Source organism: Lepidochelys kempii, chromosome 26 (assembly GCF_965140285.1).
Source record: "Lepidochelys kempii isolate rLepKem1 chromosome 26, rLepKem1.hap1, whole genome shotgun sequence".
Classification (NCBI taxonomy): Eukaryota; Metazoa; Chordata; order Testudines; family Cheloniidae; genus Lepidochelys; species Lepidochelys kempii.
The window spans coordinates 16473071-16499354 of NC_136405.1; the positions used below are offsets into that span (position 1 = coordinate 16473071).

Sequence of the window (26284 nt, forward strand, 5' to 3'; positions counted from 1 at the left end):
CCCCCCCCGGGCTTCCCTGCCCCTTCCACCCCAGTAACCCGCCCCCGCCCCCTCCCTCCCCAGACCCCACCCCCGCCGGGCTTCCCTGCCCCTTTCCACCCAGTAACCCGCCCCCCGCCCCTCCCCTCCCCCAGACCCCCCCCGCCGGGCTTCCCTGCCCCTTCCACCCAGTAACCCGCCCCCGCCCCCCCCCCTCCCCAGACCCCCCCGCCAGGGACTTCCCTGCCCCTTCCACCCAGTAACCCGCCCCCCGCCCCTCCCTCCCCAGACCCCCCCGCCGGGCTTCCCTGCCCCTTCCACCCAGACGCGCTATCTCAGAGTCCAGACCCCCCCGCCGGGCTTCCTGCCCCTTCCACCCAGTAACCCGCCCCCCGCCCCTCCCTCCCCAGACCCCCCCGCCGGGCTTCCCTGCCCCTTCCACCCAGTAACCCGCCCCCGCCCCTCCCTCCCCAGACCCCCCGCCGGGCTTCCCTGCCCCTTCCACCCAGGAACCCGCCCCCGCCCCTCCCTCCCCAGACCCCCCCCGCCGGGCTTCCTGCCCCTTCCACCCAGTAACCCGCCCCCGCCCCTCCCTCCCCAGACCCCCCGCCGGGCTTCCCTGCCCCTTCCACCCAGTAACCCGCCCCCGCCCTCCCTCCCAGACCCCCCCGCCGGGCTTCCCTGCCCCTTCCACCCAGTAACCCGCCCCCCCCCTCCCCCAGACCCCCCCGCCGGGCTTCCCTGCCCCTTCCACCCAGTAACCCGCCCCGCCCCTCCCTCCCCAGACCCCCCCGCCGGGCTTCCCGGCCCCTTCCACCCAGTAACCCGCCCCCGCCCCTCCCTCCCAGACCCCCCCGCCGGGCTTCCCTGCCCCTTCCACCCAGTAACCCGCCCCCGCCCCTCCCTCCCCAGACCCCCCCGCCGGGCTTCCCTGCCCCTTCCACCCAGTAACCCGCCCCCGCCCCTCCCTCCCCAGACCCCCCCGCCGGGCTTCCCTGCCCCTTCTACCCAGTAACCCGCCCCCGCCCCTCCCTCCCCAGACCCCCCCGCCGGGCTTCCCTGCCCCTTCCACCCAGTAACCCGCCCCCGCCCCTCCCTCCGCCGGGCTTTCCCCGCCCCTCCCTCCCCAGACCCCCCCGGCGGGCGGGGCGCCTCCTCCGGCCACAGGCTGCGGGGACGATTGGTCGCCGCTGGGGCTTTATCCGGCAGCTGCGGCGCGTTAGCGAGACTGGGCCGAGCCGAGCTCAGCCCCGCCCCTAGTCCGGGGAGAGGCTGCCTCAAGGGGGAGGCCCTCCCAGGTCTCCCCCACAACCAGACACCCATAGGAGACTCCCCTTCCCAGGGCTCCCCCTCCCTGCTGGACCCCCCTGTTGGGGATCCACCTCCAAAGGTCCCCCTCCTTACCAGGTATTCCCCACCCCCTTCTCTGCCAGGCCCCCCAGGGTTCCCCTCCCCCAGCCATATAAATAACATTGTAAGGGGACAAAATATCTGGCAGTAGAGTGTAGTGGTCCGAGCACAGGCCTGGCCTCCAGCACTCCCACCCCTGGCCCTGGACAAGCCTCTGTGTCTATGCAGAGGGGGCACGTGAAGCTTCATTGAGGTGCAATGTGCTAGAAGGGCTAGTTGAGTGCACTCTGACCACTTCACAGTTGGAATCCATAGCTCTCTGCATCTTCCCTGCCATGCTGCAGAGTCCTCCTACCCACTAGCCATGCCTCTAACAACCCACCACAGATCCTCTGCACTTTCTCCTGCAGGAGCTGGGGAACCAGCCCATCCCTTCACAAACCCTGGGCAGGTGCCTTTTGCAGGGTGCTCCGCCATCTCCCGCAAAGCAGCATCTTCAAGCCTTGCCCTGTTTCTTCCTTTCTGCTCAAGCTTGCAGAGATCTGTGCACTTTGCAGAGCCCTTTCTCCCCAGGGCAGGGTGATGAGCCGCTTACCCAACCCGCTGGGGAGAGGAAGCCTGGCTCTAGACATACTTTCCCAATTTGTTTTTCAAGTTACTGCTTGTGCTTTGGCATGACAAATCCAAGTACGCTCTCCTGCTTTGATGACTATCTTTGTGGGAAACTGAGGCAAAACCCCTGCAGTCTGCGCCACACTCGGTACAGGCGGCCAAGGCAAAATCCTCACTGCCAACACCTGCGGGTGTCTATTGGGTGTCCAGTGCTGCAGTAGCTCAGCCTTTCGGTCTTCAATGTATTTATCCTCACACACCCCTCCATGGCAGGACCTGTACCCCCTTGTATTGATGTGGAAACTGAGGCACAGGGCTGCTAAGTGATTTGCCCACCATCACACAGGGACTCTGGGATTTAACCCATTCTAGTCTATTCTCCCCCCCACCCCCGGAACCCTGCTTAGTGATTGCCAGGGCGTGGCTCATTGCTGGCAGCTTCCCCCTCCGCATTGATCCCTACAGTTACTAGGCTGCAGCCCTTGGAATGGGTCCAGGTGGTTTGGAAAATCCCATTATGCTTCCCCGCCCCTTCCCTCTGCCGCAGGGAGAATAGAACAGTCCACCTCACTCACCTGGTTGTTCCCTCACACACCTGCAAGAGGGGAGCAGATGGAGTAGAGATTTTTTCAACCCATTCCTGGTCCGGTCTAGGCTGTGGAGTGGGGGAAGAAATGTACCAGCTACACTGAGCAAACCAAAAGCATAAGTCACAGGGGCAGCGCGTGCTGCCCTCCGGGCCAACACCAGACTCTAAGCTGTTCTCTGTGTTACACTGATGTCAAGTGTTTCATAGGAAAATTTGCAGGTAACAGTCAACTGTGGATTTAGCACTTGTGCAGCCCTAGTGTGCAAAGCCTTCGGCATATGCACAGGGCCCGCGCAGGGTCAGCTTCCCCAGGCATGGCCTTGCCAGCTGGCCCCAGCCCTGATTTGGGCAGGGGCCACAGGGGCATTTCACCCCATGTTCCTTGTGGTTCTCAGCCTCTCCACTGAGCCTGCCCCATTAGTGCAAAATGTGGAGGAGAGACCCATCAAACTTATCTCACATAGTCCCCCCTCCAGAAAACTTCTAGGAGAGGGGAACTGAGCGGGGCTGAAGTTGGACTGGTTAGAAGCTTTGGAGCTCAGTGCACTTTCCCCAGGGCTTCCGGGTGCTGGGGAAGGGAAATGCTCTGTTATGACACACCTGTGTGACACACCTACCAAGTGTGTGAGTGTCACATGAGGGTCATGACACTGGACAGGGCTGCCCTGAAACCCGACTCTCCCTCCAGCCTGGGTTATCTCACTCAGATCTAGGTTTCCACCCCGTGTAGCATTTACCCAGGGAGGAGTTTCAGAGTAGCAGCCATGTTAGTATGTATCTGCAAAAAGAACAGGAGTAATTGTGGCACCTTAGAGACGAACAAAAGTTATTTGAGCATGAGCTTTCGTGGGCTACAGCTCACTTCATCGGATGCATAGAATGGAACATACACAACTATTTCACCTTTGGGGACAATGTATACCTTTAAGTCAGTGGCACTGCTATGGGTACCCACATGGCCCCACACTGTGCCAACATTTTTATGGCTGACTTAGAACAACGCTTCCTTAGCTCTCGTCCCCTAATGCCCCTACTCGCACTACATTGATGACAGCTTCATCATCTGGACCCATGGAAAAGAAGCCCTTGAGGAATTCCACCGTGATTTCAACAATTTCCATCCCACCATCAACCACAGCCTAGACCAATCCACACAAGCGGTCCATTTCCTGGACACTACTGTGCTAATAAGCGATGGTCACATAAACACCACCCTATATCAGAAACCTACTGACCATTAGACTTACCTACATGCCTCCAGCTTCCAAACCAGGACACACCTCACGATCCATTGTCTACAGCCAAGCTCTAAGATACAATTGCATTTGCTCCAACCCCTCAGACAGAGACAAACATCTACAAGATCTCTATCAAGCATTCTTAAAACTACAGTACCCACCTGCTGAAGTGAAAAAACAGATTGACAGAGCCAGAAGAGTACCCAGAAGACACCTACTATAGGACAGGCCCAACAAAGAAAATAAGAGAATGCCACTAGCTCTCACCTTCAGCCCCCAACTAAAACCTCTCCAGCGCATCATCAAAGATCTACAACCTATCCTGAAAAATGATCCCTCACTCTCACAGACCTTGGGAGACAGACCAGTCCTCACTTACAGACAGCCCCCCAACCCGAAGCAAATCCTCTCCAGCAACCCCACACCACACAACAAAAACACTAAACCAGGAACCTATCCTTGCAACAAAGCCTGATGCCAACTCTGTCCACATATTTATTCAAGTGACACCATCATAGGACCTAATCTCATTAGCCACGCCATCAGGGGCTCATTCACCTGCACATCTACCAATGTGATATATGCCATCATGTGCCAGCCATGCCCCTCTGCCATGTACATTGGCCAAACCGGACAGTCTTTACGCAAAAGAATAAATGGACACAAATCTGACATCAGGAATCATAACATTCAAAAACCGGTAGGAGAACATTTCAACCTCTCTGGTCACTCAGTAACAGTCTTACAGGTGGCAATTTTGCAACAGAAAAGCTTCAAAAACAGACTCCAACGAGAAACTGCCGAGCTTGAATTAATAGGCAAACTAGATACCATTAACTTGGGTTTGAATAGAGACTGGGAGTGGCTGGGTCATTACATATATTGAATCTATTTCCCCATGTTAAGTATCCTCACACCTTCTTGTCAATTGTCTAAATGAGCCATCTTGATTGGGTCATCACTACAAAAAATTTTTTTCTCCTACTGATAATAGCTCATCTTAATTGGCCTCTTACAGTTTGTATGGCAACTTCCTCCTTCTCTGTATGCATATATATTTATCTTCTTACTATATGTTCCATTCTATGCATCCGATGAAGTGGGCTGTAGCCCACAAAAGCTTATGCTCAAATAAATTTGTTAGTCTCTAAGGTGCCACAGGGAGGAGTGGAAGTCAGGTGGGTGATGTCATGTGGCTCAGGCTGGATCCACTCACAAACCTGTGCCAATTTAATGAAAGGGGTGATCTGAAGCCAGTTTAGCTCAACTAGCAGAGCTTTGAGGGTGGAGGCTCTAGTATCTGTTTAAACCTTGCATGGATCAGCAGATCTCTTACAGGGGCAAATGAAGCTAATACAAACCAAGTTGAAGCAGAGAAAGAGTGCCCACGCAGGGGTTTGCACTGATTTAATTGCATTGTTTTTTAAACTGATTTAAAATTAAACCGGCGTAAATCCTCTGTGTGGATTGGAGTAACCTGCGTGGAACCTAGAGTGAGGAGTGAAGGTTGCAGGAGGGAAGAGTTTGGGGGAGGCACTACCAGAGAGTCAGTCTGTGTGCAAATGTCTAGATGTTAGATGCAGTTGCAGCACTTCTTTAAATCACTCTCTGAGCAAAGATCTGGGTTAGTTTTACTAGTGTGGAGACATTTCATGTTACAGGAGACAGGGTGGCAGTGGACAGTGTGATGTAGCAAGGCTGTAGTCCCGCTGAGAGCTGGAAAGCCAGAGGAACCCCAGCATCCTCATTAGAAAATCCCTTTTGGATTCAGAGTAACAGCCGTGTTAGTCTGTATTCGCAAAAAGAAAAGGAGCACTTGTGGCACCTTAGAGACTAACCAATTTATTAGAGCATAAGCTTTCGTGAGCTGATGCATTCATGCATCTGATGAAGTGAGCTGTAGCTCACGAAAGCTTATGCTCTAATAAATTGGTTAGTCTCTAAGGTGCCACAAGTCCTCCTTTTCTTTTGGATTCATTACATCAGAATCCTCTCAGCTGAATGCCCCACCAATATCTCAGTGCCCCCTGCCATCCACACTCTCTCCTGAACACCAAGAGAAGTGCTCCTGCCCCTTGTCACTCACTAACAGCCTTCCCCAGTCCTGCTTAGCTTATAGTTCCTGGTAGGGCAGAAAACTGAGTCCTTCCTTCAGGCTAATGAATAATCAGACTATTTGCTTTCAGGGCCTTGCTGTGATCCTGTCTCTATGGCAGAGCCAGGAATAGCCCTCGGAAGGACACCCAGCCTGAGGTAACCCACTTCCACCAGTGACCAGTCCCAGCCCACCACTGGCCTGAGAGGGGCCACCTCGGGCATATCCCCAAAACAGCCACAGTCCCTCCACACACCCATTATGCTCCACCTACCATGTACAGTGGGCCTGCAGTTCATAAGCCATGGGGAGGCCTGTTGCCAGAACTATGGATTCAGAGGGTGCCCAGACGTGGAACTGGGGTGTGGTTGTCAGGAGGAGGGTGGAACATAGAATGGAAATACCCAGGGGAGGGGCTGTGGGTCTGGAACAGGGAGCATCTGTGAGAGGAAGCCTGTGCTTGTAATAGCAGGAGTAGCTGTGGGTCAGGATTGAGGGGCACTGATAGAGCTCATGGTGAATGACAACACTTAAAACAATATCTTTAAAAATCTGCTTCTCCCTCCCTCCCTTTCCACAGCTTCTTTGTGTCACCAGAGTGGGAGGAAGTGCTCTTTCCAGGGAGGATCTTGCTGCAGTGGTGGTCAGAGAGTTGGACCGCCCCTCATTAGAAAGACTCTCTTGGAGCCTGGAACTTGCTCCCCCCACACTCCAAAATAGCTCGAATTTGGCAACTTTCACTCCAAAAGATGCCTGCTGGCAAGGGTCTTTCGGGAGGGCGGGGGCACACTGCTGAGGTGGTGAAGGGGGTCAGGGTCCTGTGACATCGATGATTTGAAATCTGCTGAGATCGGAGTTAGTTGAACTGTACTGATTGTATAACTACGTTTGTAGCTCACGAAAGCTTATGCTCAAATAAATTGGTTAGTCTCTAAGGTGCCACTGGTACTCCTTTTCTTTTTGCGAATACAGACTAACACGGCTGCTACTCTGAAACCTACCTTTGTCAGGGCGCCCAGAGCCTGTAGCATTTTAAATCTAAATAAACAGAGGGGGCATAACTCTGCTCCTGGCCAGTATGTGAGAGCAGGGCTAGCTCTCCATGAACTCTGTCCCATGGCACCGAGCCCGCCGGAGACCACAGCGATGGGAATTTACTGGTGATTCCCCTGCTTGCTGTGGACTGTATCGTTTCCCAAAGCTCCACCCCACTCATGCCTCCACCCCACTCATGCCCCCTTGTCCCGGCGCCTTGTTCTCCAAGATGGCTTTCTGCCTTCCCAGTGGTCATTGGCCCTGGGGCTAAGGGAATATCCCTCGAGGGCACTGAAATAGGCTCAGCAAAGACACCACGGCCCTGATCCCAGCTCTGCTTCAGGCTTCCTGAAAAGACCCTCCCTGTGACTCAGTTTCCCAGCCTGTAAAATGGGGCTACACTGCTTCCTTTTGTCCCGGAGGTGTAGCCAGGCTGCTTAAAATGTGAGCTCTTTGAGGCAGGGATAACAAATGCAGTGGTGTTTGTAAAGAGTTTTGAGATCCTGATGCGGAAGGGACTAGGGGAGGGCAAAGGATTAATATTATAAGGTGGTGGTGACAAATCCAGTATGACCATCTAGGCCTGTGTGTTTCTCATTGAGCCTTGCACCAGCCACTGAGAAGGTCGTGGTAGCAGCAGAAGCCAGCCTGCTCCCTTCTGCTCCAAAAGCACAAGGAGAATCTCCCATTAGGTGTTAGCAGTACAGGGCCTCTGACACAGCTGAACAGCTCAGATCCAGCTTTTCCTCATGCACTTATGCCATTCGTAGCCCTTCTCTGACCAGGTGAGGTGGGGTGGTGCTAATGCTCCTAGGTTGTCCCTCGTTATCCCAGGGCTGAACTGGGACAGATTTTCCAGAGTTATGGAAGAGAAGCCAGGAGCCCCAGCTTCCAGCCACAGGCTCTAACACCAGCCTCTGACTGGGCTGCCCCAACGGTCTGATTGTAATGAGGCATGGATGGTCTCCCCAGTCCATGGGATCAGATCAGCTGGCTTCTCACTGTGGCGCCTGCCTTAGGTAAACTGGGCTTATTTAGTCTGCAGAAGAGAAGAGTGAGATTTGATAGCAGCCTTCAACTACCTGAAGGAGGGTTCCAAAGAGGATGGAGCGAGGCTGTTCTCAGTGGTGGAGAGGACAGAACAAGGAGCAATGGTCTCAAGTTGCAGTGGGGGAGGTTTAGGTTGGATATTAGAAAAAACTGTTTCACTAGGAGGGTGATGAAGCACTGGAATACCTTAGGGAGGTGGTGGAATCTCCATCCTTAGAGGTTTTTAAGGCCCGGTTGTAAAAGCCCTGGCTGAGATGATTTAGTTGGAGTTGGTCCTGCTTTGAGCAGGGGTTGGACTAGATGACCTCCTGAGGTCTCTTCCAACCCTAATTTTCTATGATTCTATGATTCAATCTGCCTCCTGAGAGGGGCTGGTGCAACAGCCTCATGCAGTGGCATAAAGGGCAGCTCGGGCCAAAGCCTGGCTTCTAGATCAGATTAAATGCAAACACCAGACACGCACTCACCTGGAAACACACAGCCGAGCTCCTTCCTTAAGCTCCCCCACCCATAACCCACCTTCCCCAGCACTGTGTACGTCCCACCTAGAGATGGGGCCAGACTCTGCTCCTAGTGCCCCCTATGCAAACTGCTGGAGTCTATGGGCCCTCCCTAGGCTCCCCCTCTGATATTGAGGCCATGTGTTGTGGGCTGCCCTGCACCAGGGGAGAGCCAGTGTAGGTACCAGCTGCTACAGGCTGACCTCCCTGGGATCTCTGACCCACTCCTTCTGCTGTCTCCCAAGTGGGCGGGATGTCACTAGGTGTCCAACTGGGATGGGATGAGGAGAGGGGGCACAGATTAAATGGCACCCACGGAGCCGTGCCTGTCTCTTGGGGCAGGATGGACCCCATGAGCCATGAGGAGGTGGTTCCCGCTGTGATCCTGCCTCCAGTTTTCTGGTGATGCCGCATCCAGGACGCTGCTGTCCAGCAGCCTCAGCCTCAGCGAGGATGGGAAAGGCCTTTAGCGCATTCCACGCCCACTGCTGCTACTCATTAGCTACAGTGATCCAGAGATGCTCCCTGCCCATGTACAGCTCTCTGAGTGCTCACCCCCCAGATTCTCCCAATGAGTCAATGCTATGGCATCCAATCTGACTGCAGGTAATGTAACCTTAGGCCCCAGCAGTTCGTTCTGTCTTCATATAGCTCCGGTTTCGGTAGGAGGGAAGCAGTAACAGCAGGATCGTAGGGCAGCAGCCAAAGTGCATGCACGGACCCCTGCCACACAGCTCACAGCCACCGCACGCCCCAAGGCATGCAGACATGCCACCTGGCCCAGCGATGGCACATTGCAGGCTGGGTCTTATAGCCACCAAGGATGCCAATTAGGTGGCAGTTACCATGTAATTAAATTAATATGTGTAAAGGAGACGGAGGCCACAGGCTCTTGTGTGGGCAAAGCTTGGAGAAGGCATTAAATGATTTAGGTCAATTAATACCAAGGGGGTTGAGAGGATCTTTGGAGGTTGTTTTATTGAGGGCATGACTCCCACTGCTTCCCCCTCCCATCTCCAGACCTTGGCAAGCCTTTGGAACGAGAAGCATTCCTGTCCTTTCGCGGCTTGCTAACAGGCGTGCTTGGGGGAGCTCAGTTTCCCTCGCCCAAACAAAATGCACTGCTCTCTGCCAGCTCTAGCAATAGGTTTGCTCTGTGCTGTCAGCTCACCCGCAAATGAACTGCCTTCTGAGCCCACCAGCCGTGACACTGCAGGCCTGTGCAAGAGAGCTAAAGTGTGAATCTGAGCTGTAATCGGGTGGATCTAGACACCAAATTGTCTCCAAATTCATCTCCTAACAGTTCTGAATCATATGCAGTAGCTTTATATCCTGCAGGTCTGTAACCCATGGTCAGGTCTAGCACAAAGCAGCCCATTTCTTGGAAAGAAGGTGTGTTTTTCCCAAAAGACACCCTCGTATGATTCCTCCTGAGTGAAGTTGCCTAGCAGTTTGCACCGTCTTTCCACTCCAGTGGGGTGTATTGCAGCTGTCCAATGCCCTGGGGGTATGAGCGAGCCTCCCAGCTGGGGTTGACAGACTTGGGCTAGTGGGGCTCAGAACAGTGCTCTAAAAATAGCAGCATAGACAGCGCTTGGACGTTGCAGCTCTGACTGGAGCTCTGGCTCTGAAGCCCACCCCCTGCCTAGGCTTCAGAGCCCAGAGCTCCAGGTCTGAGCACACATTTATTGCAACCAGTGAGAGCGGAGGGGGCCGGCAGCTCCCAAAATCAGGCCATCACTGAGTCACTCTGTGAAGCTGCTCAGAGGAGTAAAGCATTCTGGGAGGGAATGTGACATCTCAGTGTTAATTTTTCATCAAGATGCAGAAATCCTTAGGGGAACGTCCAGAAACCTCTGGGCATCTCTGTGTTGTATTGGGGCAGGAGGGTTCCCTTTCCACAGCATGTCTGCTGAGTGCCCGCTCCCTGTGTCCTTATTAATACAGGTGTTTGCAGGAAAATCATCCCCTGCACTCCTCTCTGGATGGGGATGATTAATTATTGCTAATAATACACTGTGATTAAACTGTCAAGCATGGAGCTTCAAAGATAAATCAGCAACCGCAGGTCCTTTTCCCCAACCAGCTTGCTGCTTAAATTAGACACAACAGTGAGTGGGCAGGTTTCTCTTCCCCCTGCTCCTTCCCCAAATGCAAGGTCTGACTCAGATTCCAGAGGTGAAAAAAAAAACCCAAACCTCAAGAGCTTAAGGAAAAACCCCAGGTTTGTTCTGGAAGATACAACTGTGCCTATTGGTTCACCCCACCCCAGAGCTGGAGAGACAGAGATTTCAGTGCATCTAAACACGCCAGTGGTGTTCCAACATCCTGGGTCACAGGGACGTATTCAAGAGGCCATGGCCCACTCCATGACCCACTCCATTCAGAAATCTCCTTTATTCCTACCTCCAAGCCCCCATCCGCATACTTCATGCCTTATCCCATGGGTTCTCAGCCTGATACTTCAAGCTGAGTTCACTTTCAGCCCCTCAGTGTGTTAGTTATATCAGTTTAAGACTGCCTTAGACACAAAGGGCCTGATTCCAACCTTACATGGATTTTACCCGACTTCAGTGGAGTTACTGCTGAATTCTACAGGTACAAGACCAGAATGAGACCCCCAGGGGACCAAATTCAGATGACGTGGGTAAGGCGGAAAGAGTGTAAAACTAAGGGAGCATGACTCTAGCACCTTGTGGGAAGGAGGTGTAGATTACTGGGCTCGTCACCTCTGTATTTGGCCCAGCTAGTCCCAGCTGCTTAGGTGTATCAGGAGGGTCTGCTCAACAATGACTTTGGCCACCAGACTCCCAGTTGCCCTCAGTTATAGTCATGCAATTTAAGTGGGGTTGCCGTGGGCTCATATGGGCAGAATCTGGCCACCAGCATTTAAGGAGCTGCTGATTTCTTCTCTGGGCTCACTTGGCAACAGAAACATGAGGAGGTCGGGCTGCTACTGTCCCCTTCCTTTGCAAACCCAGTCGTAGTGCTGTTGGACTGGCTTGTGGCCTCAGACCAGGCCTATGCTTTATGCACCTCCAGCTGTATAACACACTAGCCTGGGCCTTGGCAGACAGGATTCAATTCCAGGTGTAGACTGCTCAGGTAAATTATGTCACGCCTCGTGCCTCAGTTTCCCCTCTGTGCAATGGAGGCTCTCAGATGCTCTGGAAATGGAGTCCATAGAAGTGCTGTACATGGGGTTAGAGTGGTGCTGAAGGTCCTCAGCCCATGGGTCAAGGGTGCTGTCATTAGACACCTGTGTTTGAAATCTTTGCCTCGTTTTCACCTGCTGTTGTTATTCATGGGTTGTCCCTTGCAAGTTGGAAGTCGAACTCAGTTTCCAGGCCAGATCATTCTTCCGCCCACTGTGGAGACAGACTGGACCCACGTCTGTCTTCAGTCACCCCTACACCACCACCGACTTCCTTCCTTGGTGTGTTACTGTGGGGCACTCACAAGGGCTCAGCGCATTCCGGGCCAGAATTCCCAAGAGGTCCAGAACCCAGTTGGTCTCTAAGTGGCGGTAGGATTCTCTGTGGTTCTTGGTGGGCGCTGGACCCTTGGGCAAGCCGGCCGCCAATGGTATATTATTGCAGCGTTGCTCATTAGGGCTAAACTGCTGGCCACGCACATTTATTATAGAGGCCACCCCCAGGCAGAGGGACTTGGGCTAGAACCATTGTCACTCTGCTCCAAAAAACTCCAGGCCTCCACCATCTGAACTCTAGGAGAAAAGTTCTAGTCACGGGTCCCTTCTGCTCCCTGTGGGCCCAGTAGCGAGCCAGCACTAACTCCTAGCAGGCAAAGCTGGACCTCAGGAGCTCAGGTTCACGGAGAGCCAACCCAGCAGCCAGCCACCAAACTGCAACAAATGCACTTGCTGCAGCCAGTGACCCCGGAAGGCAGGGCACCACCCTATTGGCACAGGCCCCACCACTGGAACTTGCAACGCCATTATGGAAGTGGGGGGACTGGAGACAGAAAGTGCCACTTTCGGCATTCAGCCAAGGGCTCCCTGTGCTCCAGTCCACGGTGGCCTACTGACAGCTGCCAGGCTAGTGCTTTACTCCAAGCAATGGGAGCCCAGCACATCTCAGGGTGGCTGCGATGGGACCTCAGCCGGGAGAGCAGCTTAGGGCACAGACAGGACTGGGCAAGCAGGTTCTACATGTTTCTTTTTCACCAAACTTGGGGGAGGCGAAGGGGTCACAGCTGAACAACAGCACCCACAGTCTCTTGACTTGGCTCCCATGGCCTTTGCTCCACACTCTCTCTCCCCTTTAGATTTTCTTTTCCTCAGTAAATTCCTATTTCACTCTCACTGGGGGTTTTCCGCCTTGATCGCTGCTCCCTGCCCACTGGTAGTGCCAGTGCCAGGAGACATTTCCATGCAAGGCCTCCATGAAGAGCTGCCTGCTTGGTGAGGGACACATAGAGACACTTGGCCTGGACAACTCTGCGGGTTAAAAATGACCTGGGGGGTGAAGTACTTGAATGTGATGAAGGAAGGAAGGGCAGTCCCATGGACACTTGCATGGTTCATAGGAAGCCTGTGCTACTGAGTGAGCCAGAGCATGGACCGTGGGCCAGATGTGTAGAGGTGCTCAATGTTCACAAAACTAGCTGAGGGGTGCTCTGAATGTCAGACACTATCTCCTAATTGTTTTATGGTTGGCATTACCATCTTCACAGAAAAAAAAGCCCTTTTCACTTCCTCAGGTTCTATAAAGAAGGCCTGAAAGGCTTTATTATTATTATTTATTTTATTGCTTGGTTTTTTTGCCTTAGGTATGTCAGGCCTGTCACGCAGTGGAGGAATAGACCCCTGGCGGGAATGCCCTGAGATAATGGTATTTCGGAGGAAAGCAACAAACAGAATTTTCCAGATTGCTAAAGGCAGGCTACCCATAGTGGGTCCTTTAGGTCAGGGTCCAAAGGAAGTTATTGACTCATGGAAGGATCCACAATGTAGTAATGCTAGGCAGTATAGCCCAGTGGATAGGACTCTGGACTGGGACTCAATCTGGATCCAATTCCCAGTTGTGTCACTGGACTGCTCAGTGACCTTGGGCAAGTCCCTGCTCTCCCTGTGCCTCAGTTTCCCCATCTGTAAAATGGGGGTAATATTCTGTTTTAGCAAAGAACCTGTCTCCAAACTGTCGCTCAGGTGTTGGAGTTAAGTGAGTGTTAATGAAAAACAAACATATCAAATAAAAATCTCATCCGTTCTCAGTTGGTCAGGGCACACTTGTATGATGGGTCTGGTGTCATGATCCTACCAGGTACTCGTAAAGATAACTAAAGGCCCATCTGCTGAATTAGGGGAACAGCTCAGGATTTGTTCACGCAACTAACCATTTTGCACAAACACTTGCATGTGTGGGCTATGCACATTTCAAACAGCTGCTCCAGCATGATTTGCACACGCGGCTGAGGCCAAAAATGCCTCACAGAAACAGAGCAAAATCTTTCACCACACCCAAAATATGAATAAATAAATCAATAGGGCCATTCCCCTGGTCTTCTTCCCACCTCTGTGCCCCTTCCTTCCAAATGTCTGTCTAGTCCCATCGCTCCCCCGCCCCTAGGAGCCAGAGGGACCTGCCAGATGCTTCCTGGGAGCTGCCCCAGGTAAGCACTGCCGGGACTCCCCACCTCGCCCCCCCGGCACGTCCCTCTGGCTCTTAGGAGTGGGGTGGGCACCCACTATGGTGGCCCACAAGACCCTCCTGCCCAATACTGGGGGCAGTCAGGGGACAGGGAAGGGGGGTGGATGGAGCAGGGGTCGGGGGGGGCATCAAGGAACACTGGGGGTTGGATGGGGCAGGAGTCCCCGGTGGGTGGGGGTGGGCCACGACCCCCTCGTGGGGTGAGAAGGTGAAGTGGTTGTTAAGGTTTTGGCATCTCATCACTGGTGGTATCTGTACAAGGTCCCATCTGTACAAGGGTGGTAATGGCCTTGAGGGGGGTTACAGTTCCTGGGTGGGGAGGTGCTACGTGAATGTCAGGAAGTCTCATGAATACCTTATTAGATGTAGAGACCATGCCACTCAGGAGGTTACATACAATTTGTATCCGCACAGTCCCAGCTTCCCCCCCCCCCACCATTCCTGTCCCCAATCCCAGCCCACCCCTTGTCCTCCCAATCCCAGTCCAATCCCTCATTTCCAACCCCACAGCCTAACCCCTAGTCCCATATCCCTAACCTCACCACCCAAATCCCGGCCCCCCATTCCCACCCCAGCCCCTTTTCCAAATCCGCCCTCCTATTTTCACCCCAGCCCCTTCCCCCAAATCCCAGTCCCCCACACTCACCCCAGCCCCTTCCCCCAAACCCCAGTCCCCCCACATTCGCATTCTACCTCCCAAAAAAATCCCATTCCACCCCAATTCCATCTTCCCTCCCATCCCCCAACCCCCATCTCCTCGCAGCCCCACCCTGTGCAGCGCCGCAGTGCGCATGCCCACCATCTCCCTCCTGCTTCTCAGCGGGCACCGCCTTACCAGAGCGCGCGGGCTGTCGCGGCCCCGCCTCATGACAGCGATTGGCTGAGAGAGCCCTCACTCGCTGGCGCCACGGGCGGCGATTGGCAGCAGCCGGCGGGCGGGCGGGCGGAGTGGCGACTATATAAACTCGGGGTGGCGAGGGTTCTCTTTCCGCTGCGCCGCACTCGCTGTTGAGGAGGAGCTACTGCCGCCGCCCGAGCCCCCCTCTCACTCGACGCGCTATGGCCGTCAACCCCATCGTGTTCTTCGATATCGCCGCCAACGATGAGCCGCTGGGGCGCGTCACCTTCGAGGTATCTGGGGTGGGGAGGTCCCGCGAGTGGCCCGGCGGCGCCATTTCCTGGCAAGAGCACGAGGCCATTTTGGGCGGGAGGGGCTCGCGCGCGGTGAAGGGAGCCGGCCGGCGGCGCGCGCGGGCGCTCGAGCGGGAGGGAGCGCGCGCGCGCCTCGTGGCCGCGGTGGGCTCCACGTGGCTGAGGCCGCCCGGTGCGTAACCCGCTGTCCCCGGGCAGTGGGGGGAAGCCGGGAGCGCTCCCCTCCTCCGCAGGGAGGCCGCCTTGCAGGCGGCATGCTGTGCCGGCCCCACCCCGCGCCGGATCGGGCGGGATCGTGGCGGCGGCGGCCCCTCCTCCGCTGCTGGCCCCTCTGCAGTGAGGCCGTTGCGGTGGGGGCGGTGCTCGCCTTTCTCCGGAATCCGCATCGCTGCGCTGGTCAGCCTGCCCGTTTTCTGGTTTGCTATCGAAACGGTTAATCTTCAGACTTAAATGCTTTCTTGTGCCGTAAAAAGAAAGGGCTGCGGTTTTCCAGGCGGTTTCAGAATATGCCCGGTTGCTGGGACTCGAAGCTGCTCATCCGCCGACCGTGCCCCTGATAAAGGGCTCATGGTCGCTAATTATCCCCACGCTGTAATTGAAGCCCCATCGCCATAGCGGCATGCTGCTCTCCAGACAAAAAGCCCCTCTCCAGGTCTTGCATATCGTATCTCTAAAGCCCCTTTTAGCGGCCAAAGAGATGTGCTTAATGCTGGAGTGGGATTCTCCAGTCCCTTATTTTGCCTTCGGTACTTTTGAAGGTGAAGACCTACTCTAATCCCCAAGCTCTTACATGCAGTATCCATTCACTTTATTGTTAATAGTTAAATCAGAAATCATGGAATGGCGGTTACAGTACTTTGCACCCAAGGTCTCCATACTAGCTAAACTACGTGCTTGTATAACTGCTCCTCATTTTGGGTAAGAAACGTCACATACTGTGACTTTTCTAGAGGTGAGGTATGAAAAGGATAATAAGCTTTATTGATGCAGACCTTTTTTAACATGTAAGGAATGACTTATGTGGTATTGAGCAGAGAGCAAATGTCTAACTGTGTGTGGGGGGGAGGTAATGGTTTTTGTGGACTACTGTGAAGACCACCAATTTTCTGTAGCAGTACCTTTCATCAGGGCAACAAAGCGCTCTGCAGATTTTAAGCAAACCAGAGTTCAGACTTGTAAGTAAGTGCTCTGACAATTGTACTCCATTAATCATTGGAGTTTGATTGCCAAACTTGAAATTAATAGTAACCAAAAGACATGGTTACATAAATCCGATTCTTGACTCCTTAGTATGCTTGTCCCAGTGGTTGAGTGTGGCTGAGAATAAGGTTGAGCAAGACTTTCTAATTGGTCTCATTAACCACCCAAATAACTTTCCTTTTGGAACATAAAGGCCTCCCCTATGAACAGGTGTATAAGTGAATAAACGGTAGTCAACAGGACAGTGCAGTCTTTGCCCAGGGACTCCATTTTGTCTGAGTCCTGCTGACACATTCCAGTCTGACAAAAAATAGTGGAAACCCACTGCTGCTTCTCCAGCACAGTACTGTACCAGGAAATGAGCCTGGCTTAATAACCCTTCTAATCTTGCAGTTGGACCAAGTATATGCTGTCTCATAAAACTGTCAGCTTCATAAAAGGTGATGCTGAATCTTGTGAATGAATTTAATAATGGAATCTAATCCTTGTTCCAGCTGCAAGATTCTGCTCACATAAGGAGGAGCTGGTGGCAAAAGCCATGGAACATGATCTCTGTTGGATTTCATTGTGTAAGCAGTTAGCATGCTGCTAAATAGAACTGAGAGAAGTAAAGCATAGCTTACAGAATCCTGGATTGCATTTAAAGAAAATGTCAATGCCATGTAGACTTCTGTCATGGGATTCAAGTGATGGAATCTAACCATAGTACAACTTGTAGTCAACAAACTACAGATACTGCAAGATTCTCCCAGAAATAGTTGATGTAGTAACTGAACTCCTGATACAGTATGCTGATTTATTTCTCCTGTTTTAGTAGTTGGCAACCAACAGTCTTTAAGCAAAATTACTTAACTGATTCTCTTCTCTTCTACAGCTGTTTGCAGACAAGGTTCCAAAGACTGCAGGTTTGTAAAAACCACTCAAGTTCATGATGACTGCAATGCAGTCTTCAGTTTACTTTTTATTGACAATAAGTTTGAAATTTTTACCCAGATGTTTGACAATGGGTGTTCCTATAAATACCATCTGGTAATGACTGTCTTAAATTGGCAGAGAACTTCCGTGCCCTGACCACTGGGGAGAAAGGATTTGGTTACAAGGGGTCCTGCTTTCACAGAATCATTCCTGGATTCATGTGCCAGGTATGCATCACTGACTTTCTTACTACTTGGTTATGGCCTCATTCAGTAGCTTTTTGTAGCTCCTACACTTTTTTCTTTGAAACAGAAGTGTTTCTGCAATTTTATAGAACTGCCTTGCTTAGGGGCCCAAGACTTACAGTAAACAGGCCAGAAGGTTTTGTGCCTGATTGAATAAAGGGGTGGCTTTGATTTTTATCTGGTAGCTTTAGCAGCAGTCTTCTATAGATTAGAAATCTGCCTAACTGATTAGAAGGGTGGGCATCGCTGTGTTTCACTTGCAGTGCTTTTTTTTGCAGGGTGGTGACTTTACATGCCATAATGGAACAGGTGGCAAATCCATTTATGGTGAGAAGTTTGCTGATGAGAACTTCATCCTGACCCACTCAGGTCCTGGCATCTTGTCTATGGCAAATGCTGGCCCCAATACAAATGGATCTCAGTTCTTCATCTGCACTGCTAAGACTGAATGGTAAGTACTGTTGGAATCTGTACTCTTCACTCATCTCTGAATTTACTCAATATAACCCTAAAAGGTGTTACCTTTCCCATAGCCCTTCTAATGCATTGGCTAATAATTCTAATGTAGTGTGGCCTGTCTATAGAACATACTGTCCCTAAACTGTTCCTGTGATCATTATCAGTGAACCTAATGAAACCTCAAACAATTCTCGTCTCAAGGCCGCTATGTAGTGAGGCTTCATTGAGCACTAAACTACGGTTGCTCTAACAGTACCCAGGAACAAGTGTGTGATCCCCCAGATACCCTCAATTTGTCAGCTACAAGGGGAATATTTCCTGTCTGGTGGCTCACTTTTCCATTGAGCATGATGGGAGGCTGGTAACTGCTATAGTAAAAACTGAGTACTAACAAGGTAGCTGATTATACAAGCTTCCTGAAATTAGTGGTTTAATACAGTAGGCCACAAACAAGTAAGACTGCTTCTCAGCAACATGATCCCATAAAACGTGTGTTTTTATCGTAGGTTGGATGGGAAGCATGTTGTCTTTGGCCGTGTCAAAGATGGGATGAAGGTGGTGGAGGCAATGTCTGGCCTTGGATCAAGAGAGGGCAAAACAAAGAAGAAGGTCACCATTTCTAACTGTGGGCAGCTGTCATAAAATTCCTTTCTGTCTAAACCAACCATTCCTTCTGTAGCTGGGCTAACATACCATGGTGTGATTTAGCCCTCCTGTAATCCTTGTGTTCCTGACTTACTGCTGCATTTCTATTGGGTTTCATTTCCCCTACCTTCAAGTCTAGCTGGACTGCAGAGTTAAGTTTATGAAATAAAACCAGCTGAACCACATGAGTTTTCTTTTTAAAAGGAAATCTTCTTAGGGCACTTGTGTAGCAATCATGTATTTTCCTAAGAGTGGCAAGGAATCCTCTTCTCTGAAGAAGAAGAGTAGATTGGCTACTACAACTGTTACGTGGTATCAGTAGCTAGGTTTCTAAAACTGTCCTACAGGGATTCCTTTAGGGAAACCCCTAGATTAAGACTGTTTTGGAAGCCTCTCTAGCTTAGTGTAGATGACCTGTCCCAGCAGCATGGGAGTTCACTTGGCAAGCATCCACTGTAATACTCTTAGCCATTCATTCTGTAGTGGCCTTAAGCAGGGTTTTTAAGGGTAAAATGTGGCTAGAAACAACCACTGATGAAAGTAAAGCTCCCATTGAGTTCATTTGGTGCAGGGTAAGGTCCTGTGTGCTTAGATGCCTATTAGCAAAAGCGCTATTCTGTCTTTTGGAAACACAGCACAATGAGACACTAGGCAGGTTTACACCACAGCCAGGATCAATGCTCTGAACTTGATCCACTAGCAGTTGACTTAGCAGGTCTAGTAAAGACCTGCCAAATCAGCTGTAGATCGCTCACCAATCAACCACTGTACTCTACCCCAAGGAGATTTTTCTCCCATGTAGACCCCACAGTAACTTGACCTAAGGTACATCAACTCCAGCTAGCTGGAGTTGCGTAGTGTAGGTCGATTTACTGTGGTAGTGTAGACATAACCACTGAGTAGTTAATCTACAACCACTGCAACATGCTGAATTTACCACTACTGCTCTTTGCAGCATCCAGGCCAGGGGTGGCCAAACTTGATCCACATATGGCAATCTTCAGAAATTGAAGAGCTGGGGCATGCCTGCCAGGGTGTTGGGGGCAGCATGTGCCTCCCTTATTTTTTGCTAGGGTTTGCTGGCTCTTTTCAGTCACATGGTATGGTCAGGCCACATCTCTGGAGCTGCAGCTATGGGAGAGGCAGTAGCAAACACCTGGGAGCTGCAGGGAGGGAGGGGTTGCTGAGGGTAGGAGGGGCATGCCTGGGGTTGTGTGACTCAAGCTGAGCAGGGAGTTGGGAGAGTCTGAACCTTTAAATTGTACTCACCACTCTCGGCAGGTACCAATTGTCTTAGACTAACCTCTAGTCCCACCACTATGCAGAAGCTCCAAGCTCCCCCCTGCAGTCTGGTAGAGACTGTGCAGGTGGGGTGGGCTTGGTGAGCTGCATTTTAACACTGAAAGAGCTGCATGGGGTTAGCCAGCTGTGGTTTGTCCACCCCTGATTGAGGCTCCCTGGAAGCCTCCTGTCAGTACTAATCCACCAATGCATTTACATTCAGAGCAGAGTATGAAACACTAAATGAAACAAAATTGGAGAGGCTCTTCCCTGGAATGGCTAAAGAAATCTAATGAAAATGATCTGTTGCATAGTCTCCATCAATGTGTTCAGTTAGTCTTGTGATCATCAAACTCCTCAATAATGCCAAGCGACAATGGCATAATGTTCCATAAAACAAATATTACCCAAGTAAATGCTGAAATTTAATGCCAGCAGTGGAACTGCAATGTTACATATCCAATGTTGCGATCCCTTGATACACAGCATGGTGTTCTTGGTATGTTGTATGTTGTAATGCCATGCTGCTAGTCATTCATCAGTAGCTGTATATCAGTATTGAAGGTGTCTGTGGCATTAACACTAAAAGTAACCTTGCTTTCTAGAGTAACACTTTACGGTGCCTAAGTAACTAATTTGAAATGAATAGCTGTTGCCAACTATGGCAACTTTGCATAAAGATCTTGCATAACAACATTGCTGTTTAGCTCTTGGGTAGTCTTCCTAAACTACTTGGCCTTATTTAGGCCAATAAAGATCTTTATGGATACATTCATAGGTACACAATAGGATCACATTACTTTAAGTTAACAAAATGCAAGTAGTCAGTGGTTCTACTTGTGTCAGCCTTGTGGTATCTCCATATTATAAAATGGAAATTGAGGATTGGGAGTCAAGTGGTAAAGATTTTTCCATAGTAAAAAATAGGTGTAGAGGAAGGAGGAGAAATTCTCTTCCCTTTTCAGTGCATGTCTCCTATTGCAAAGAGAAGTAGATAACAATCTCTTGGTATTGTAGCTGATTTGAAAAGGTACAAGTAATATGTCTGCAACAGAAAGCTGGTCTTCCCAGCTTCCACTTTCTTTTGGCACAGAACTTGTGCCAGGCTTTTGCAGCTAACACTTGCTGACAGTGGTTCTTGTTGCTGTATGGCACATCTGTCTGGAGAGCCTGGGACGGCACTAGAGGCAGCTTCTTGTTAGCAGCTGTTTCTGTTGGCATTCAGGCTCTTCAGTGTGTAAGAGCCTAATCAGTTGGAGATGAGTGCTCTCCTAGCTGCCTGTGAAGGATGCTGCACTCCTAGTAGAAGGAATGAGCTAGTGAAAGGGAACAGCAGAGTAGCAGCCCTGGGCAACAGTGGGGTGTTGTGGATGTATGGCAGAAAAGCTGGATGGAGTCCAAGATACTCATGTCTGTGTCTACTTTTTCTTTATGAAGGAAAGTGTAGGGGAGACAGTACATGTAGATGCATCATTCCCTTCTGTCTTGCCTCTGAGAGGCTGCAGGGATGAATGCAAACACCTTGCACTGGCTTATGTCCTTCCCCAGAACAGCCTGAATTGGCATTGGCTTACCTCCTCTCTCCTCCCTCCCCCATTAGTCAACCTCTAAATAGCTATTTGGAGAAGGGTGAAATGGTAACAGTGGGACTACCAGCACTAGTCATCTGACACCTAGTACCACACCACCTCTACATGCCTAGTATAAATAACTGATAAAGATCAGCTGCCTAAACTCAAACTAGGCTGGTAGCCTAGCAAGAAAGAAGCAGTTTGAAGAACTTTCCAGCTTTTATAACAGCCCTTGCCATCAAAGGCATTTTCCCTTTGATTCTTAAATCAATCTGTAGTACTGGCCTCCTTTTGGAGGCCCAAACAGCCAGATAGCCAAACTCCTATTGCCATTTGGTTGACCTGAGTGTTACACCATATTCTGTCAGTTTGCCACTTTGATTTTCTATAGTATTCATTACTAATGTAGTACATTAACTCATGTCAAAATTGCAGTGGTGGTGTAGCCGTGTCGGGCCAAGGATATTTGGGACGAAGTGCCAATGTTTTTTATTGGGCTGACTTCTCTTGGTGAGAGAGACAAGCTTTTGAGCTGCACAGAATACTTATTCAGGCCTCAAACTGTAAATTTGAGTGGGGGGCTTCATTGAAAGGGGTTCCTATACTGTTCCATGTCTTTATCAATGATTGTGGGGGAGGGAGAAAATCCTGGTAAAAATTGTGGTGACCTAAAACTTGGTGGAGTGCTAAATAATGACAGGTCAGCGTTAGAGATTGCCTGGTAAGCTATACACACTTGAGCAGCATGTTTTAATACAGCTAAATGTAAAGCTGTACATCTCAATACCAGGGGTTTAGGTCACACTTACAGGATGGGGAACTGGGTTGGAAAGCTGAGATTCAGAAAAGATTTAGGTTGTGGTGGATAACCACTTGCATGTAAGAAATGTCTGTGGGTGCATAATCCAGAGAATATTGAATAGGACACTGCAGTGTCCTAATGGAATACTGTGACCAGTTCTGGTCAGCTTTAAAAGGATGGATGATGGATTGCAAAGAGCTTAAAGAATGATTCAAACTCTGGAAAACCTGCCAGTGAGAGACTAGAGGAGCTCAAACGATTTGATTCAAGAAAAGGTTGAGGCAACTTGATCAGTCTGTAGGTACTTAGATGGGGAAGAGTGCTGCTACCAGAGTGCTCTTTCATTAACCGACAAAGACCGAACAAGATCCGTTGCCTAAAGACTGAAGGTAAAATAGTTTCAAACTAGAAATGAAGTGCAGACTTTTAATAGGGTAACTAACCTGGGGTGTGAATTCTCTATCACTTAATGTCTTTCTAAAATATATGCTATAGAGATCAACTAGAATATCAGGGTTGGAAAGGAACTCAGGAGGTCATCTAGTCCAACCCCCTGCTCAATGCAGGACCAGTCCCCCAATTTTTGCCCCAGATCTCTAAATGGCCCCCTCAGGTTCTGAACTCACAACCCTGGGTTTAGCAGGCCAATGCTCAAACCACTGAGCTATCCCTCCCCCCTAGGAATTGTACCTGATGCAAGAATTGCAGTGAAAGTCTCTGTCCTGTTATGGAAGAGGCCCTACTCATGCTCTCAACATATGTGACTATATCAGTCTGGAGCTCCTCTCTGACTTCAGAGTTCTGTTTGACATCTGTTGGGACATGTAGAGCCCTCTGTGGGATTGGGCATGCTTACCTAAAGGAATGCCTTTCTGTTGCTATTACTTCCCATAATGGGTATGTTCCAGTGGAATGATGAGACAGTTGAGGCCCATGAGTGTAGGAGACAGATCTTACCCTCGGTCCGGCTCTTGAGAATGGAACTCACCCAGCTGGAGGGGAAAAAAAAATCTCCCTAGATAATTTCTTTAGCACATAGGCACATCACATAAGCAAACACATACCCTTAAGACTAATTCAACAGTTTCTCTTGGAGGCTGGAAAAAAAAAGTTTCTGTTTTAAAATTCTTGTGAGGGATTAAGATAGTTGGGTGAGGGAAGCTATGTGTAGTCACTTAGTTCAGTACAGCAGTGTTTCCTTCATAGAATATCCGCTTTGGAAGGGACCTCAGGTCATCTAGTCCAACCCCCAGATTCCCTTGATCTTTATGCTCTAAGTTGATTCATTTTTTCCCAGGTAACTTACTCTCTAGGTTTTTCTACCCTCACTCTGCCCAAGTTTTCAGTTTGTCGAGTTCTCTTCTCTCTGCACCAGTGTTTGGACATCAACTGCATGAACCATTTCTTGACTTCACTGATCCCGCCTCTTCTCCTTCTCTCCTCCCCTCACCGTGCGATGATTCCTTCACAGTGTGAACACATTTTGCTAAACACTTGCCCATCTACACCCCTTCTGCAGAGCTGCTGTGCCCCTGGTTCCCTGTTTGTGTTAGGATTTTTCTGTGGGTGGCCAGTCATGCCATGCTGTGGTGCAATATCCTGCATGGCTGCTTTTGCTGCACAGGGTAGTGTTCTGTTTTTTTTTTAATTTTTTAATAGCCTTTACTGTTAACATTGAGTGAGCAGAGCAAAGGGTTTTGAGTAATTGTGTGTTTTTGTACCAGCTACAGCTCTTTCCTAGGATTAGCAAAGGTGGCACCCTAGGAACCCCCTGACTTATTTCCTGAATAAAGCATCAGTGACCAAATTTGCATTCCCTTACACATGCATCACTTCTATCGTGGAGCACTAGGTTCCATCTTAGCAATTTACCATAGTCCTTTACATTTGATGCAACCCCATAAGTGGTGAGTGTAACAGATATTGCAACGCTGTATAGTATTTTTTGGGACCATTGTATTACGTTTATGAATGGTATATCATAGAATATCAGGGTTGGAAGGGACCTCAGGAGCTCATCTAGTCCAACCCCCTGCTCAAAGCAGGGCCAATCCCCAATTAAATCATCCCAGCCAGGGCTTTGTCAAGCCTGACCTTAAAAACTTCTAAGGAAGGAGATTCCACCACCTCCCTAGGTAACGCATTCCAGTGTTTCACCACCCTTCTAGTGAAAAAGTTTTTCCTAATATCCAACCTAAACCTCCCCCACTGCAACTTGAGACCATTACTCCTTGTTCTGTCATTTGCTACCACTGAGAACAGTCTAGAGCCATCCTCTTTGGAACCCCCTTTCAGGTAGTTGAAAGCAGCTATCAAATCCCCCCTCATTCTCCTCTTCTGTAGACTAAACATCCCCAGTTCCCTCAGCCTCTCCTCATAACTCATGTGTTCCAGTCCCCTAATCATTTTTGTTGCCCTCCACTGGACTCCCTCCAATTTTTCCACATCCTTTTTGTAGTGTGGGGCCCAAAACTGGACACAGTGCTCCGGATGAGGCCTCACCAGTGTCGAATAGAGGGGAACGATCATGTCCCTCGATCTGCTGGCAATGCCGCTACTTATACATCCCAAAATGCCATTGGCCTTCTTGGCAACAAGGGCACACTGTTGACTCATCTAGCTTCTTGTCCACTGTCACCCCTAGGTCCTTTTCTGCACAACTGCTGCCTAGCCATTCGGTCCCTAGTCTGTAGCGGTGCATTGGATTCTTCCGTCCTAAGTGCAGGACCCTGCACTTGTCCTTGTTGAACCTCATCGGATTCCTTTTGGCCCAATCCTCCAATTTGTCTAGGTCCCTCTGTATCCTATCCCTACCCTCCAGCGTATCTACCTCTCCTCCCAGTTTAGTGTCATCTGCAAACTTGCTGAGGGTGCAATTCACACCATCCTCCAGATCATTTATGAAGATATTGAACAAAACTGGCCCCAGAACCGACGCTTGAGGCACTCCACTTGATACCAGCTGCCAACTAGACATGGAGCCATTGATCACTACCCGTTGAGCCCGACAATCTAGCCAGCTTTCTATCCACCTTATAGTCCATTCATCCAGCCCATACTTCTTTAATTTGCTGGCAAGAATAGTGTGAGAGACCGTGTCAAAAGCTCTGCTAAAGTCAAGGAACAACACGTCCACTGCTTTCCCTTCATCCACAGAACCAGTTATCTCATCATAGAAGGCAATTAGATTAGTCAGGCATGACTTTCCCTTGGTGAATCCATGCTGACTGTTCCTGATCACTTTCCTCTCATGTAAGTGCTTCAGGATTGATTCTTTGAGGACCTGCTTGATGATGTTTCCAGGAACTGAGGTGAGGCTGACTGGCCTGTAGTTCCCAGGATCCTCCTTCTTCCTTTTTTTAAAGATGGGCACTACATTAGCCTTTTTCCAGTCATCCGGGACTTCCCCGTTCGCCACGAGTTTTCAAAGATAATGGCCAATGGCTCTGCAATCACATCTGCCAACTCCTTTAGCACTCTCGGATGTAACGCATCCGGCCCCATTGACTTGTGCACATCCAGCTTTTCTAAATAGTCCCGAACCACTTCTTTCTCCACTGAGGGCTTGTCACCTCCTCCCCATGCTGTGCTGCCCAGTGCAGTAGTCTGGGAGCTGACCTTGTTCGTGAAGACAGGTATTCAATAAGTTTTAAACTTTTAAAGTGCTGTATGGCCTTGTCCTTCCCGTCTCCACCACCCCTCCTGGGCTACCTTGGTAGTTATCCCCCTATTTGTGTGATGAATGAATAAAGAATACATCAATGTGAAGCAACACTGACTTTATTGCCTCTGTAAGTGGTGATCGAAGGGAAGAGGGGAGGGTGGTTAGCTTACAGGGAAGCAGAGTGAACCAAGGGGCAGTGGGTTTCATCAAGGAGAAACAAACAGAGCTTT

At 50.4% G+C, this 26284-nt stretch overlaps 1 protein-coding gene across 1 annotated transcript; it reads left to right on the forward strand.

The window, feature by feature from the left end:
- Positions 1-15098: 15098 nt before the first annotated feature.
- Positions 15099-18921, forward strand: PPIA (peptidylprolyl isomerase A). The gene is made up of 5 exons (XM_073324782.1): positions 15099-15251; positions 17347-17377; positions 17526-17614; positions 17911-18083; positions 18598-18921. Exons 1-5 carry the CDS (start codon positions 15180-15182, stop codon positions 18731-18733), a joined length of 501 nt encoding a protein of 166 aa, XP_073180883.1. The 5' UTR covers positions 15099-15179; the 3' UTR covers positions 18734-18921.
- The last annotated feature ends 7363 nt before the right edge of the window (positions 18922-26284 follow it).